Genomic DNA, 18,668 nt, shown 5'->3' with positions numbered 1-18,668 from the left:
TCAGGACACAAGATTGAATTTTATTTAATTCAAAAAGGCAAAAGGACAGCAAATGTCTCACAAAAGTGTGTCGTATAATCAAATTTGACGTAGTTGCTTGATTATTGTAAATATATAGTAACAGTCAGAACCGCAATTTTACAGTTACTTTATTTTCCAGAGAGAAAAGAAAATCCTGAATTAGGTGATCAATCGTTATAAAACATGGATCTTAGTTCACACGTGCAATCCCATTTTAAAATTACGGCGACTCTTTTGCATTTAACGTCACGAGCCGCATCTCAAGTAAATCCTGCTACTTTCATCTACAGAATCCAAACAGCCCTGAACGCAGCACTGGCATTGCTTTCTGCCTCAACCTATGACAATGCGACTTTACACCACACAATTCATTCATTCACTCATTCATCTTCTACCGCTTGGCGGGTCATGGTAGTTGCTGGAGCCTATCCCAGCTTGCGATGGGTGAGGACCCCGAATGTGTTGCCAGCACGTCGCAGGGACCACACAACCGTTCACGCACACACTCATAACCCACGCAGACACGTGGAGAACATACAAACTCCGCACAGATGGGATTCAAACCCAGTACCTTCTTGCTGTGAGGCGACAGCGTTAAAGTTGATCAATGCAGGGAAAAAATCTTGACAGATGATTGTGATTTCAATTCCACGCAAAAAAAAACTCATTTTGTTTTCTAAATAAATTAAAGCATCTCGTCAAATCCCGTTTCAGTAACAAGTCCTTCAAAATTCACGGTCAAATTATGTGTTTCGGGTGGATCACTTGGTAACAGCTGCAAAAATATTAGGCAAATCTTATTTGTGTAATTGGTGACAATGTTTCCTGCCTGTTAGCTCAGATCAGGGAAAAGAGGACAATGAGTTAAGTTAGGAATAAATCTGCTGATCACCCAGAACCCAAAGCAGCATGTATGTTTCATCAGCTGAATTGGGAATTGTTTGCTGATGCTTTTCATGAGTACATACGTATATATCTCTACAGTTATTATTACCAATTGTTAGTCTTCCATGCTGCTGCTGCACAGGCCTACAATTGCCCCTTGGGGATAAATCAAATCTTTTGAATTGAATTGACCGATGGCGAGCTGTTTCCAACGCAGATGTCTCAGCTCCATTGCGAGCTCCTCTAGGTCTGCTGCATGGTCCTCAGGTTTGGAGACACCTGGACGATGGCGGACAGATCACAAAGAGGAAAGACAGAACACACGGTTATGGTGATGGAAGTAAAGAAAATAACAACAACACGGTGCTGGGAGCCAAACTTACCCCAAAATCTGTGCCGGTGCAAGTCTTGATATCCTCAGGAGTAAGCCCCTCCCCCACTTCTATCAGAGTCAGGCCTTTTGTCTTATCTACATCAAACACAGCCTGGCAAACAGAAACGGGGTATAAAGGGAGGGAAGGAAAAAGGGACGACATGTTTAGAGCGAGACAGCGATGGCGATGGGCGACGAGACGGAAATACACAACAGGACAAATAAGTATTTATAGTAATAGTACCACGATGCGTGTTCACAGATTATTCAAGTGACGAAATGTCAACCCCTCTGAAAATACAACAGGGGGGCAGAGAGCCACTTCAATGTTGCCCATTAATGACAAAAATACTGCAATAATATTGCTTGCTCCCCCCCCGAAAGAGCCCAGAGAGCCCAATTACATTTTTACTGCTGCACTACTTTCGGACAGTTTCAATAACAAGGAATAATTCAATCAAGCGCAATGGACTTGGAATATAAAACGTTGGATGGCTGAAAGTCATCTATCAACTATTCAGCTGTGGTTACAAATAGCATTGTGCATTACCATGGTTACCTGTTAAACTGCGATCGCACTTTGCAACACTACAAACCAAGAGTTTGTGCTTCTGACCCACGAGAAGTTGTTCTCACTATTATTCCGTCACAGGCAGAAACGAGAAAGTGGAAATCATCCACCGTTGCGCCGGTGCGCTGAGGGCAGCGTCGGCTACGGTGAAGTTGCCGTGATGACGTCCCTGTGATGACCTGCCTCAGGCCAAATGAAGTAACAGCACTTAATGTCTTGACTCAGTAAACCTGCTCCCAGCATTTGGAATGTTGTTCCCCGTTATCATGACTTATAAAAGTATTACTCTCCACAATGAAAGATAAGGATTTATTTTTCCTATTCTTATCTATTGCAGATTCATGAAATCCATTTGAATGACTGCATCGACATGATCACAGATGTATCATGTCTCTACCATTTCTATCAGTCAGATACGATACGCTCCAAATATCTATTCTGCTCTCCCAAATCTAGATAAGAAGAGAGTAGAGTAGAGCAGAGCAAAATCTGTCTGTGCCATTCTTTTTTTTTCCAATATTGACCGGCTTATCTTTGTTTGTCAAGATGTCAGTGAATATTTTCTTTAAAAATGTGTGTGTGGTTATTTTAAAGGCTCCATCTTGCAACGCGAAAAAAGTTATTCAAAATCTGATTGCGACTCAGATCCACCTCCAAAAAGTTTCATCAACTCTTGCATGGTCCAAGAATGGTTATCAGAATCTGCAGAAACTCTCTCAGTTCTCTTCTTGTTGATTCACCGATTCAGGATTTCTGCTGTCTGTACAACGCTGCAACACGCAGATAGCAGCAGGCAGAAAGCAAAGCGCCCACTCCCAAACTTACAATCATCCAACTAATCAAGACAATGCCAACAAATCAATAGAGTGATGTAGCCCAGTATCCGGCTATAGGTGGACTCGGTCCATTGTATTGTTAAATACTATGAGATGTAATGATGGTGTGAATGGAGACATTCATCGGTCATTTCAAATCTGGCTAACAGAGCATTTCATATTTATAGCTCTTGGGGCAGATCCCAAGTGAAGCTCCTACAATAAAACTTTAAATACATATCTGGAGCTGAACATAGAGCTGCGCCGGTCCCTGCTGCTTCCCTCAGCAGTGACTGATAGGCTGAACCACAGTCGCATCGAGGAAATGCCCGTAAGGACTCTGAGCTCATTATGACCACACACACAGTAGCAGGGCAGGAGGCAGATCTCTCACTCCAATATATCAAGACAGATGGAATGTCACAAGGAGCAGGGGGCGAGGGATAACACAGACGGTGATAGGAATATCTCCAATTGTGACACATGTCATAGGTACAGGAGGAAAAGAAAATGTTCGTCCAAAAAGGTAGTCACCGTGGCTGCAACAGCGGTTTGGCTCATTATACGGCGGGTGCAACGTACCGCCAGCAGTTTGACATGCGGCTACTAAAAGGTAAAGACCAGACACAAAAGGGTCCGGATAAAAGCAACGAACAATCAACGTAACCTTGTGTGTGACAACGGAGCAGCCTTTCTGTTGTGAAACCGTCGAGTCACGTTTCTTCACAGGCATCATCATCATCATCATCAACCACACTGACGCAAGTCAGGCTTTGAGAAGCCGCCGGCCCACCTCGCGCCATCTGGCAGAAAGCGGTCACCTGACAGCAGCGTGCCATCGTCACACATTTAGGGCTACAGACGGAGGCGAATCTCATTCACAGAGGGGACAAAGATGGGGAACATTCTATCCTGCAACTAAATAGATTTCTTGAAATGCATTACAGTAGGAGTGGATTGTGAGACTTGTTGAGTTGCATGGGGACGTTTGAATAATCCTTCAGCTCCAGTCTTTTACTAAAACAATTCTCCCACAAAACCGAAAGAGCAAACACGTCATTGACTTTGCAGACAGACCTTTATGATGGCAGGAAATCACTGCACATATAATGAGCAGAAAACAATCAATTTCTTCAATGACAGTGCTGCGACTGGACAAACATGTGATTACGGGCGCTGTGGTTAAGAGAGCAGGATTAGTGAAATGGCGCCTACAGCGGTCCGGCTGCACGGGAGGGGCAGCAGAGACGCTGCCTGAGGCGACAGGTTTCCAACCACACCGGGCCTGAAATCATAGAAACACTCTTCAGGACGGAGCCTGAATCACTAACCCTTCTAGCCATCATCAGCCAACAAGTATGCTGCGTCTGTGATGATATATCGTGCATGTCAGCGTGGAAGGAAAGCAATGTTTCATTGGGGGGGGGGGGGGGGCAGATTATTAGAGACTGAAGTTTCTGCTCTCGCTTTTGAAGATTTAAAGATGACAAACCGAAATGAAGGATGTTGTTGCGGAGGAAGGGACTTCGAACTGGGTTTAGAGTCCCTCTTCTCGCCGGTTTCCTCCGGTGATCACACAGAGTTGTGCATTCGCTCAAGAAATAAAGCTCTAATTATTATGGGCTGTTCTGCTTGACATAAGATATACATTCCTAATTGGCTTTGTGGAATTGTGGGATATTGCAGCCAGTCAAATACTGGCTGGAATATCCCACAACACTTTTCCAGGTCTGTGATATTGACCACCGACCACAAAATAACTTACTTTCGTCAGCACACTTTCAAAAGCATGTGAACTTTTTGAGTTATCTTGCTAACAGACGGATGGATGGAAAAACGGCGATTACACAACCTCCGGCTCACCTCGGCGGCGGCAACAAGCCGTCGGGTAACCTGGGTATTAATTAATATGAGAGCCTCAATCAAATCAACATATTTGGGCTGTTTGACAGGAGAAATAGAAACAAACATTTTTTTTTTTATCAGTGCAAAAGACATTTAATCATAGAATCAATTCCATGGAGATACCTGCGGCGGTGGGAAGAGCGGTATGGACAAAAGGATAAAAGGAAATTGTGTGTGGATAGAGATGGAAAGAAAGTACTCCAAATGAGAGTCGGTAGGAATTGAAGTTGTTACGAAGGCAGTAAAAAGCTGCAGATGAAATAAGAGAAGAGAGTACTAATGGACAGAAAGGGAGAGAAAGCAGCAGGAGATGAAATGGAGATGGTGACTGGGTGCTGGGGGGGCAGGAGAAAGAGCTGTAACCTCTATAAATATTGACTTAAGTCTCCTGGCTGAGAAATGTTGCACAATCACAATGTCAGCTAAGCAGAAAAACACAGACGAGGGAAAGAAATAAAAATGAATAACTTTACCACCGACAGGAACCAGCAAATGCACGAAACATTAGGGGGATACAAGAAATTGGGCCGGGCACAAGAGGGCATGAAAAGCACATCTTGCCCATGCATTACTGCGTCGCTACGGATTTGATTTCTTTTCTCTCCCACACCTTTTCATTCCAATCAGCATCCTCTCTTCCCTCTTTCCTCCATCAACACCCTTTCCAACCTTGTACTTTCGATTATCTCCTGATTATTCCAATTCACTTTGAGAAGAAAATTCTACCTATTTTAACACAGCAAGCTTCACCTTATGTTGGTCACAGTCGTTTATAAGTGGCAGCCTGGTGCTGCACATTCACTGTAAAACATCCGGTGACCAAAAACATTCCGCAAAGCAGACACAGAAAGAGTCCCTTTGCTCTGCTGCAGGGGTGCAAACATTATGTCCGACATTGAAATTGTACATTTTGGTTTCAGTCAGTCACTTCTGATTGGAAGGTGAACAAACCAGCCCGAAGCTCAAAACATTCATCAAGATCTCGAAATCAATGTTGCACCAGGTTATTGTTTCCAGTTGTAAGAACCATTAATGTCCTGAAGTTTTAACCTCAAGGCAAAGGCCCAGTAAGTCCAATGTGTTTAATCAATCAGACACAATGATTGATGAGGTGGCTTGATTGGAGGCCAGCCGCATCTGGATACATTTCCAAGAACATAGTATTATAATAATTTACAATATTATATATATATATATATAGTAACACATTGCTGGGCCCCGGTTTAAAAAGGTTCCAAACTTTAGATGAACTTGTGAAAGGTTGTTTAGGTGCATGTGCCTCCCCAGGGCAATATCAGGGTTAATGTCTGCATTAACAAGCACTGGCTATTAGAAACCAAGATGAAAGTACCTTTTCTGTGATGATCCGATCCACACATTGCTTCCCAGTCAAAGGCAGGTTGCATTTGTCCAATATCTTGTGTTTCCCCCCCTGAAAGAAAGCGATATTAGGTTAAGGAAGAAGTCTTGAGCTGGAGGCCCATCACCGAACTCGGCCAGTGAAGACCGTCAGTCTCCTTTAATCAGAATCAGAATACTTTAATTATCCCATAGGGAAATTATATCAGCAACATCGCTCCACTCAACAAAGAAACAGAATAATTAACAGTATGTACATAGTGCAAAAATAAGAAAGAAAACAATAACATATGCAATGGTAGTTTAATACTCTCAGGGATGCTTCTTAAATGTTTAACATATCCATGATGCAGCTAGTCCTCCTGTCTCGGGTTCCCAAACCATCTCTAAACTCCAAGAGCGGCCTGAACTGCACACATCATAGATCACACCTCCCCCCCGTCCTCATTATTAACAAAATACCGGCTTCAGGACAGCAAATTTAAGCTCACCTGCTGAACCATCTGGACAATAGTGGGGCACCAGACAGGCTCCCATGAGCTAAGAACAGCATGCTTCTGTGGACAATGTTATGATGCCCTTGCCTCATATTTTTCTGGACTTTTGAAAGAGTCAACTTGTTCCATTACCCTGTGGCATCATCATCATCTCTAGCTCCAGAACCAGCCCCGCTAATCAGCTCTTTCCAGTGGACTGAGATTGATCCCAGGCTTGTATTCCATTAGCCATTAAAAAAAAATAATATACAAGAGAAAGTTTTGTGTTCAAAAGCTCATCTGGATGAGCGCATGCTCTATGGTAAAGTGGCATTCAACAAGCCATTAGCCTAATTATCCCTAATCAGTCCTAACACAACCACTCAGCGTTGAAAGCAGATACAAGGTACGCTGTGGAAGGTACCAGCATGAATGGATTAATTATGGATTGTATTAATTCTGATTTCCTGAGAATGGAATCCATCTTTTTAAGGACATTTTGTTAACATGTAGTAAAAGCACACGCGACTGCTCGAGCATGAATACACACCTTAGCCGTGTGCTCCATGGTGACCACCACCTTGGTTCCAGCACTGGCCACCAAATCCATGGCTCCTCCCATTCCCTTCACCATTTTACCCTAAGAATGGAAGGTAACAATTTTGACAATGATGTTTAAAAAAAAAAGCCTTCGCGTTAGGAACACGTGAAAACAATAGCGCAAAAACTAAAATGGCAACAAATAAAATGACATCAGAATGTTTTTCACCCCAATTATACTGTAGAGGTAGGTTTTCTGAAAAACTCCTACTTCATTAAATATACATAAATGCGTGAGAAGCTTAAACTCCTCACTTCAGTACAATTTTCTAAAGCTTGGTAGAGCTTAATTTTATTCTTTCACTAGTTAGACCCAGAAACACTTCACACTCTGAGATAACACAAAGAAGCGATTAGGCTGGATCTCCGCTCTTAAAACTGTGGCAGCACTGCAAAGGTTGAAGTCCATCAAAAATATAAATAGTATTTTTTTATGTGTTTTTTCCGCTTGGGGAAACTTTTAGCAGTTTTTGTCTGTTACTCCTATTGCAATGGTTTTTCCACAAAAGGTAAAACTTAATTGATAAGAGAAGTGAAACAACCAGAACATCATACAGACTAGAAACAACTTCAGGATAGCAAATTCAAAACAAACATTCAAAATGGAAAGGAAGACCGTGAACATATCCAGTATCGCTTAAAATAATCCACTACACTGCGAAACAACTTCTAATAGGGTCCAATTTCTGCAGCAGAAAGTAATTTTGCGGAAAGCACTTTCGTTGACGGTATATTTGGGGATTAACCAGAGTAGAAATGAGGCTGCTTCAGGAAAATGTTGCTGTTTAATGTATTCAATAGATTTTATTTCTAAGGCTCGGATGCCAAAAAACTAAATTGCATTCGGCGCCTTTATAATGAGGCACCAGCAGTAATGTCACGGGTAGACATGCGAAAGGCCGAGCAAATGAAACTAGAGTTATCTGCATGAATACGTACCAGTGGAGGCAGGTGAGAAAATACGCCTTACATGATTGCAAAACCGTATTTGTGTGAATAACACGGCTAAAGCTTGTATTTCTGTTAAAGGTAACAGTACTTAATACTATTCAGATGGATTATAACCATAACAGGTGCTTGGCGCTTTCCTGGAGCGTGAACTCAAATGCTTGTCACAAGCCATCGAGCATCTGCTCCGCACGAGGCATCCATGGATCGAGATGAACTTTTACATGCAAAGCTTGTGCACAATGTAGCCTTACAGACTGGGGCAACAACGGAATTATTTAATCCCACTTTGCAGATTTTTGGGAGCATATGCAACTAATGAAGTCACACCATGGAGCCCTTCAAAAATCGTGTTTAAAGATCAGCTAACATTCACATTTTAAACGAGTTGATTGGATAAAATGCTTAAAAAAATAAATAAAGGAATTCTGAAAGAGCATCGCAGCATCTGAACTGCGAGCAGGGTCACAAATTATTTTCAATACAGAAGCTTTCTAAATAAGAATGGCTGACATGCATATCTGGCTACAGGGTGACGGCTGAGTAACTGAATTAAAATCCCATTTGCTCATCAATCAAGTGAAGAGCCTGCTTTGCTTCCCTCGCCACTCCATAACCAGAGGATGTATAAGCCAAGCGTGGGACATCATAAGGATGCGGGTTTCCTCCAGGGAGGCCAGCTGGGTGGAGAAGATATCAACACGGTGCAAAATGAGGATTGGGAGTAGGGAGGTGTGGGGGGGGGGGGGAGGGTCGCAAAAAAAAAAATACATGGAGAGTACAGGATATGAAACAGGCTACATATAATTTTCAACTAATTTGTTAATGAACTATCTTTATGAACACAAACTGAAAGTGGCCCCTGGAACATCCTCAGATACAACCACCAAAATCTGGGTTTGGCCTTTCAACACAACCTTTACTTTTTTTCCTTCAATTAAATTTAACACATTAACTTCTGAAAATAATATGAAATAAACTGATGCGGCTTAGGTCAATACACGATTGCGCCGATTGACAGCCTCTGATCTCCATCTGTGTGATGTAGAACACAAGCAGGATGAGAAGCTGCCATCCTATGCCATCCTCCTCACCCGAATTATTTCATTTAATCTAATCAAACCTTGGGTTGGTTGTCCTGGTTTTCGTCAGAATGAGCTTTGGTTGCTAGGTTTCTGTAAAGCGGGTCAGCCGACCGCCACACACTGGATCCCTGTTGTCTCTAAATATCAGAGGTTATTGGAATACTACTCTGCTAAATCAACAGCTGCACGGAGGCCGCGGAACCAGGAGACTGTAGGAGCATTTGGCTTTCGGCCTGGTCGGGAAGGCAAGTAGACATTTAATTAACACAACTTTGATGATGTTAACCTTTCTGGACTGGCTGAGGCAGCGCATGTTTTTAATCTTCCACCACTCTGATGTCCAATTGGCTGCTATAATCTGCACCACAGAGACCACCGAGAGTCTGCAACTCGGCACAGACGCGAGAACCAAATTAAAATGTGAAAACAAACTGTGGATCATTTTGTCTCCTAAGTAATGCAATCTTTTTCCTCATCGATGACATTCATGCCATTCCAAAGGGAATGTGATCATTTTTTAGTAATACTTTTTGATCTGGAAAATATATATAATATTTCATGATCAACTTCATTGATTACTGTATATATATATGCTTAATCTGAATTGAATGCCAAACAAAAATAAACAGATACATTGATGATATTATCAAAAGTAAGAAAGCGTTCACGAGGAAAGTTAGGGTGAAGCATGTAAAAAATCTTACAAGGATTCTGGCAAGTTTATCTAAACTGCTGTCTGCTATTAAATGCATTTTGTTTGAAATTGGCAGCATTCTGTTGTTTTTTTACAGTGTTTCTCACATTAGGGCTGTACACAGCTTATCAAGTGAGCTGTTGTATTCTTATGCAATACAACCTAGAAGACCTAATTCAATTTAAATGCACAAAATATGCTCAGTCACAGTTAGGTGAAATAATCCAAACACATTTATGCAAATGTTGTAGCTATTTATTTTGCTGCTTGACTTTAGAGCCAGTAATGAGAAAATCTTCCACAGATGTTCCTTTTTTTTTTCTTTCCGAAGCAGCAACAATTTCATTTCATTTCATTTTCATCATTTTTATATATATATCTTTGAATTAATCCTTGCCTACAGCGATATACAGTAGCCTACCCATATGCTAATTAAATGGGTGTTTTATAAAATTAACGATAGAACATGCTGTATATTCCTATGATGGCTTACTGATATGCAGTACCCGACGCGAATGCTAATCAGAGTTTGAAACGGTACATCCATTCTTATAATGATAATGTCGGGGACTGCAGGGGACAGCATCAGCGGCGCAGAACGAGGACAACGCTCTACTTATGGTAAAGCTCTGCTCAGATGCCGCCTCTCATAACATGGATAACACAATGACACACACACACACACACCATAACTAACGTGGTGTGAGGCGTTTCATGGGCGTCAGAATGGAACAGAAATGAACCCATTTCATGCTGTGATTTTGTACTGTTGGTCTTTCAGATTGAATCAGAAGCCAATTGTTTCAGTGACATACAGCAGGACGAGCCTTCCAAGATATGCTGCTGCAGCACTAATGCATGATGAAAGCATCATGGAAAGCACAATTTGACTCGCAGAGCATTTCCCTCACTGGCCCGAGCGGTTGGATTCATTTCTTTTGTGTGTTGCCATGGTGACAAAAAAAAAAAGCTTCCTCACTTGTTGCACAAGTGTTGACTTTACAGTCTGTGGTAGAAACAGAGGAGAAATAAAAGCCCCTTCACAATCCATTATTTCATATTCGCCAAGTGGCCTCCTTTCTGCCCCACATGTTCACTGACAATGTCTGTTGTCTGACGCGGTTCTTTATTTAATAACCTAGCGTTCCTTAGCCAGACAGCTAATGACAACAATTAAAAAAAATAGAGAGAGATACTAGACTGACAGGAAGATGGACGGAGAGTTCAAAGTAACTGGAACACTTTTCAGCATATGGCAATGATGACCAATGACCTTTAAATTAAACTGAGCCATGGTCATATTAACATTTCCTCACAAACATTAGAAAATATAAATTCTAAAAGGGCTGAAATGTGTAAAAAAAATAAAAATAAAAGACAATATAGATCCAGATTCAAAAGATTATTTGCAGGATTTTCATGTCATAAATAAATAAATGAACTTTGGTGTTAAAATGCTGCCTTCAAGGTCCTAAATGGTGAAATGATGACAAAGTAAGTGGGGGTAAAAATAAATAAATAAATAAAAATCCTTCATCCACCAACTGGATCCACTAATATTCCAAAACCCTCCCACCAAGTTTCACTAAAAGCTGTTCTTTGTGAAATCCCGCTAATAGTCAAACAAGCAAGTAAATAAACCAAGCAGATTACTTCACCTCCTCGGAGGAGGAGGTAATTAGAGAAAGCGTCATTAAATACTACTGAAAATGATCTATCAGCCGATAACAGATCAAAATGTTTTCCAGGCACTAATAATCCTAGAAGCGTTAGTTTAGGCCTAAATGGTCAGTGGCGCTCCCCATGCACCCACACACACACACACACACACACACACACACACACACAACTCCTGTAATGCATTTAAAAATACACAGAGACAGTGATCGGTAGCAGGCCATATTTAACTGATATAAACTGACAAACACGTTGAGGTAAAAAACATTTATGATGCAGAAGGAGAGCAAGTTCAGAGGCAAAAGGCACTTAAGCAGCTCCTTCATTGAAGATGCCATCAGGCCATATCATGAGCATCTGCTCAAGTAACTGCATTTTAATAGTCGGCAGCTCGAGCTATTGCAGCACTTACGCTGCAGTTAGACCGAGCCTCCGGGGACTGGAAATCTATGTCTTACGCAGCAGCTTGTTTTCTCCACCCCGAGACCATCAAGTAAATTCTGTTTTGTTAAAGACAAAGCTGGCATTTGACTGAGCAGACACAACTTCATTGTTTAAGTCAACTTAAATCTATTCAGTGTTCCCCTCCCTCACTGATGACATCTGCTTATTACTGCGGCGAGGGAGCAAGCGAAAACTAAAGCGGTCAGGAAAACAAAATCCAAGTCAATGCGCGTCAAGTGCAGTTCTGATTTTTAAGTGTGTGTGTGTGTGTGTGTATGTTTGCAAGGCGGGATCCGTGTTTGCCTCTCCAGTGAACCGCTCAGTGTGAAAGAATCCTGCGATTAGAACAACTCAATTCATCTCAGAACAGCTACAGGACAAAATAGCACAACAAATCCAAAATGGCACCCTTTATTCTATTATCCCTTTCCACCTATTGTTTTTCCAGATGTTTCAGGCTGAGTGGGGATGTAAAATCATTTCAAAGCCTTAAAATCGACATGATCACACTAAGAGTAGCGCAGCCCCACCCCCCCACTCCCACGTACTGCTTTTCCAATTTCACGCCACGTACCCATCTATAGATAGTGGATAATTTTCATTATCAGGAGATGGCGTTGAAATATAATTCTCTTCATCCATCCTTTCAAAAGAGGAGACAATGAAGATGGAGCGTAGGTGCTGATGGGGGGGGGCGTGTGTGCTGCAGCATCATTTTGCTGCTTGAACTGTCCGACACGAGAAAAACCGTATAAGAGCTTTCAGTATCTGCATAAATTGCTTATTCATGCACCGACTGACGTGCAAATGAAGAGGCAAAAAAGAACATAAAAACTGGCATTTAAATATTCAGAGATCATCACCTATTAAAGTATTCCTGCTTAAAATGATTCATACTAGATGTAAGGTTTAAATATTCATCTGAACATGATATTTATCGCCATGGTCTCTCAATGTTAGCATTTTCATCTCACTGTGTATCCACTTGGCTGCTTCGAGGAGATGCATTTATAAAATGATGTCCTGGCAGGGGCAACCTTGAATGCACACGTCAGTCAAGCAGAAAACAACTGTGTGCCGGGGGGTGGGGGGGGGGGGGTCATTCTGAATAAGCCCTCCCACATTTTGAAAAGGCTTTTAATGGGTTATTGACCTTATTAATCACTTAGAAGGACTGTGGCCTAAAGAACAATTAACCTGATGAGACATTTGATGATGGCGTCCACCCATGATATTCTATACCAGCAAAGCAACCGTTCGAGGAGACCAAACGGAACCGCAGTACAAGCCTAATATCACCAGAGACCAAGCATGAACTTCACAAAGATGCATGTGGAGCGTGTCTGTTCTAGTGATGATGCTTTTAGATAGAAAACCTGACTTTGGTAAAAAGTAATAGATTGTGTCATCACAACCAGTCTTACTGGGATCATCCAGTTGGCCAAGTCTCCGTATTTTGAAACCTGCATGGCTCCCAGCATTGTCAGGTTGAGGTGACCCCTAAAGAGAACGGCACACCAAAAGAAGACAGGTGTCAAATTGTGAACTCATCAGATCACTTTTTTTTTTTTAAACAACAAAGTCAAACACACAGTACTGACCTGACAGACGCTCAAAAACGCACATCTTTCTCAATGACGACCCCTTTCCTTTATCTCTTTTTGAAATACTAGTTTTTGTGTGTGTTTCTTTACCATTACTCATCATGATAGGTGGTTGAAGTCTCACCTGCTCCTGTTGCTACATTTACATAGCAAATATACATGAACTGCATTAGCAAAATATGTCAGTTATTTCATCTCTGTTCTCATGTGAGCCGCATCCTGGGCAAGCAATTCCATTTCCCCATTTCTTCAAAATGGTATTTAGAACAGGCAGGGGAATTTACGAGAAAGATCTCAATAGAGTAAGGTAGATTTAAATGAGGCCCGATGGACCCTGCAGAAAAATCATAAGTGTTTCAGGATCTCATTTGGAAACACAGCAGATGTGAGGCAACACACAAACAACACACAGAAAGACAAAGAAGTGATAGAAGAAAGAAGAAGTACACGTCATCACAGTAAGAGATGGCGCTAATGCAGTATTCAAGGGAACTTGGCTTACAATCAACCAAATGTTGACTTATTCTCTCTCGGCAAGTCTGGATTCTTTACCACGTTTGCAGACACACACACACACACACACACACACACACACAAATTTCCGTTTGGACCCTGCCTGTGTAACTGGACAGCTCTATTTATGAGTACTATTGAATTTCCACTGGGTGGACAGACGGAACTGGTGTTTCAGGGTGTGCGGGTGGGCAATCCCAGACAGCTGGCAAATCAATGAGAACCAGGGACCTTTGGGCGTATTGGAAAGGCCGCTGTTAATTTGAACTGGTGACAGCAGGTATTTGTTAAGATCCAGTAATACAAAATCATGGATATGTTCTGTGGTCAAGTGCCTTTTATTATTACAGAGATAATTACTTCAATAAAAAGCTAGTTAATTAAAAGGAAACATGCTGTTAAATGGTTGTGTGTGTTTTTTGTTTTTAATTTTTATAATCCATAAGAAAAACGCATGTGCTGTGGTCTTACCCTCGGATCATGCCAAATGACTCATCACTGGAGAAATAGGCAGCTCCAGGAAGCACGGTGACGGTCTCCTTCCCTGCATGGTGGACATGTTTGATTTCAGATTTTTTTTTTTACTTTGACAGCACAATTATCAAAAATTAAAGGCAATATATAATCATAGATCAATGAAATGTCATTAAAAAATATGAATGGATGAATGAAAAAAGAGACTGAGTCCACTGAGTGTCGTTGTGAGTGGGGTGACTGAGATGCCAATAAAATGGTTAGTACAGAAAAGACATCATATTCATCTTGCCTCCCAGTTACACGAATGCTTTCAGAGCTTTCTCACCAGCGTTAATCAGATCTGCATCCACGACGTCCTCAGTGGGGTACGGCCCCTACACAGGGGTAAATAAAGGTAAGCAAGTAGCAGGCAGTCACAAGAACACAGGCTAACCTTGCTCTCTGCAGGGAGGGAAGGACACACTAGGACTTTCTGATTAGATGGGGCATTGATTTTCTTAGTGTTCAGCGAGGAGAGGAGATCATTTAAAGCGACAGGCATAATTAAAAGAGTCTTTGACAAATAAGGCACTGGTGACTCCGTCCTCCTGCCAACGCGACCGGTGAGGCAGTCATTCCACAGCACAGTCAGCAGCCAGCCTTCGTTGAAGGCTCGGCCACAGAATAATAAGGATTGTGAGAAAGTAAAAGACAAGAGAAAATATCAAAACGGCACCATTTCAAAACTACAAATGACATTGTTCAAATGAATGCCTATTCATCTTGCCTACGGGCTTTAAATGACAATTAGAAAATGTGGTTCTTGTTATAGAAGCTTCATTAGTTGAGATTCAAACCTGATGTGGAGCAAAGCTCTCTGTGACTTACCAATCCCAAAATCCCATTTTCACTTTGGAAGTGGACGGTGATGTCTGGTTTTATGAAGTTGCTGGCCAGCGTGGGGATACCAATACCAAGGTTGGCTGGATGTTTATTTGTTAAAGATGGTAATGTAGTGGAAATCTAACATCAAACCATTTATAGTATTATGTAGAATAATTTAACAAGCGTTTACGCACACTCAGGCTGGTGAATAATCAGAGAAAATTTGATGCGTCTTTGATGCAACAGAAATTATAGATCTCCGATCGCTTAGAAATCAAATACTTCAGGCCGAATAATAGGGGAATGAGAATTAATAAAATAAGATAAAAAATCAGCAGTTAATTACAGAACAGCCAGTCAAAAGCTAATCTTTTATGAAGATGGATGTTATTTCAATAACTTATTGATGTAAAATGCTGAGAGAAAAAAGTATCATCTCCAAGACAATCCAGAGACTCTAATTAAATATTTTATGACTAAGTCGTTGAAAATTCCCATAGATACGGTAAGTAACATTTCCTTTCATCGGGTACACCGGCTCGGAGCCCATAGAGGTGACAGGCACCGTCCTATTATCGCTAAATTTGAACACTTTAAACATAAAGAACTGTTTAAGAACAAAGGATAAATTATATATCGACAACCAGCTATACCGGCTTTCATCAGAAAAAAAGTTTGTTTCCCGTTTATGTGGTTATGCAAATCTACAAGGCTGTGTGCAGATGTAAATTTGTCGCATGATAATCCTTCCCTGATTGAAGTTTGTCCCATTGTTCCTCAGTAAGATATTAATTCATAAAGAGCGGGAAAAAAGGATGTGCATAATATTGTAAGTCCAAGGTTATAATTATTCATCGTCTGCATTGAAAATAATTTATGAAAAGCACAGCTCTCCTTTTTGTCCATGGCTTCCGGCCAGCACTTTCTTTCAGTGGACGTAAACACAAAGTTTTATAATTTTCTCATGCCTAGTTCAAAAGGATACCGTACATCCCATCCTCGAACTCCAGAGCGGCTCGGCGAATGATTCTCTCTCGAACAATGTCAGAATCCTTTTTTGGTTTGGGTTTCTCCTCTTGGCCTTTCTTAACTGTTCGTTTCTGGAAGCATATAAATATATGAGAAACAGGGAGGTAGCTTCAGGTCGAGGTCAGCCATGGTTAACAGCCCGTATGCATGTTTCTGAATGACTTACTTGTACCGGTATTTACTTCAACAAGGGTTCAGTCAGAAAGTGTTTATAGCTACAGTTTTTTGTACCTCTATTCTTTTCTCATAGCTGTCTCCCTGGACAACCCTGTGGACGTAGATGCTAGGTATGTGGATGTCCTCTGCAGCGAAAGTTCCGATATCCACCACCTCCTCCACCTACGAAGAGACAGAAGGATGAACTTTTTCTTGTCACTGTGAAGCGAGCGACTGAACAGCACTACCTGTGAGCTAAGCAGGCTAAGCACCAGGTATCACCTTAATTTTAGATCATCAGGTAGTTACTGTGACATCAGATATTTTGCGCCAAATATGACCTCACTGGTTTCACATTTTTATTCGAACCATTCATTTTTTTTAACAACTCCCCTCCCCTGACGAACCACGCCTGCGGAATGTGGCTTGATCCTGGGCTCAAAGGCAATGGGGAGATTTCCCCTGTTTGGAACTTAGAGAACTCGGGGACAATACACAAACTACACACAGAAAAGCCTCTAGTGGATTTAAACCCGGGACCTTCTTGCTGTGAGTTAGCAGCGCCATCTCGGGTTGATTATTGACCAATGTTTATGGAATAGACACGGTCATGTAGGGTGGGGGGCCTCTATCCCACCACAGAATTTCATCTGAAGCGGATCCAGAATGACATTAGGAAAACATATTACATTTTAACATTGAAAACTCCATTTAAGGATTCAAAAATAAACTCCGATTCACTTTCCATGGTTGGTGTATAAAGATAGCAAGAATAATTTAGAACATTTTGGTGCTGTTCCAGATCACCATGTGGATGTTTAAATCTAATTATGAGGGAAATGAGCTGCTCGGTGGAGGAGGTCTTTGCTCTCTGAGTGCTTTTCTACCTACTCCTGTATTTCACATAACAAAAGAGAAATAAAAAAAGCAAATAAAACCTCATGCCTATTTTATGGGGGGGTGCCCCACCTTTATGAAGGAAATACCTACCAGAAGATTGGCCCACACACGAGGCAATAATCTTTCAGTTAACAGAACAAACATGGAAATGGCTATGGATTTTACGAGACTCGGGTCAACATTACTGATATAGAAATCCCAGAGCAAATGCACCTGCTACCTCCCTCCTTAGATAACATTAAGAACTGGGTTAAGCCGAGCCTACAGCCTCCACTTATACAGATCTTCACGAGAGCTGCACTGCATGTGTGGGCTCCAGTGAAATCGTGCTGCTCATTTTAGTCTGTTTGAGCTCCAGAAATGTACAAGTCAGGTTAATTTTACATTAAACTGTATTATTATGCACAGAAGATTTCAGGCATGCGTCAAAATCAAAGTACGGTGGAAAGAAATCAGAGAGAACTGACTTTGTTTTATCAATCACGAAAATTCAAGAGGGATGAGCTTTAAAAAAAAAAAGATTTCTACCTTGAGCAGGGGGGGAAAGCGCTTGAAATGAAAATATTAGAAAGGAAAAAGAAGTACCATAATCAAAACCAAATGGGGACTACGATAACAATTCTCACGCTCGCTTCCGCGTTTCTGTGCGTCACTCCTGTGTTGCTCAGAGTGTAACCTATTTATTCAATTTACATGAGGGGCAAGCAGCCATTCGGAGCAAATTTAATTGAATCCTTCCTTATCTCCAGTTCCTCCCCTCAGCACTGAGCGCTGACTGAGAGGAATCAATGGCTAAGAGTGAATCCCATCTTAGCGTTGTCATGGATACACAGGCTTTTGGTCTGCTGTGAGCTCGGGCCACTCAGGACCATAAAGTGATTTTCAACTCTTTCTGGTTCCTTCGGTCGGGTTATGGCAAGTCCCTGATGCCTCACGGTGAAAAGGAGACCAAACAAGATGAGATTGGTGGCGCAATAGAATTGATAGAGCAGTCCCACACCGTTCTCTGGAGGGCTCACTCTGCCTTTTGTGAGAATCGTGATTTCCATACACATCCTCATCAAGGAACGCTGATCACATCTGATTATAAATTAGCAAAGAAGTGAGGTTGCAGGAGAATCACTGCAAATATTTGGTGGCATTAAATCCAAGGTTTACGCTGAACTGATTGAACCCATTTTTTGTCAAATTGTATGAGACCTTTCCCGTTTGCTGGTCTCTTTATATGACATACAAACAAACAAACCGTGTTTTGGCTCAATTTTCAATTAG

General features: G+C 41.5%; 1 protein-coding gene across 1 annotated transcript in view; it reads right to left on the bottom strand.

Moving 5' to 3' along the window:
• LOC137914433 (succinyl-CoA:3-ketoacid coenzyme A transferase 1, mitochondrial-like) overlaps positions 1-18,668 on the bottom strand; it is a 29,945-nt gene continuing 11,277 nt past the window's right edge. Inside the window, exons 8-17 of the mRNA XM_068757983.1 lie at positions 16,572-16,679; positions 16,297-16,411; positions 15,315-15,409; positions 14,773-14,821; positions 14,442-14,514; positions 13,278-13,353; positions 6,956-7,045; positions 5,922-6,002; positions 1,290-1,391; positions 1-1,185 (exon numbers count right to left, since the gene is read on the bottom strand). Of these exons, the coding sequence (XP_068614084.1) occupies positions 1,150-1,185; positions 1,290-1,391; positions 5,922-6,002; positions 6,956-7,045; positions 13,278-13,353; positions 14,442-14,514; positions 14,773-14,821; positions 15,315-15,409; positions 16,297-16,411; positions 16,572-16,679 (825 nt within the window). The 3' untranslated portion in view covers positions 1-1,149. The remainder of the gene's footprint in view (positions 1,186-1,289; positions 1,392-5,921; positions 6,003-6,955; positions 7,046-13,277; positions 13,354-14,441; positions 14,515-14,772; positions 14,822-15,314; positions 15,410-16,296; positions 16,412-16,571; positions 16,680-18,668) is intronic.

This window comes from Brachionichthys hirsutus, unplaced genomic scaffold, assembly GCF_040956055.1.
Source record: "Brachionichthys hirsutus isolate HB-005 unplaced genomic scaffold, CSIRO-AGI_Bhir_v1 contig_696, whole genome shotgun sequence".
Classification (NCBI taxonomy): Eukaryota; Metazoa; Chordata; class Actinopteri; order Lophiiformes; family Brachionichthyidae; genus Brachionichthys; species Brachionichthys hirsutus.
This window is presented reverse-complemented; position numbering and strand designations above follow the sequence as displayed.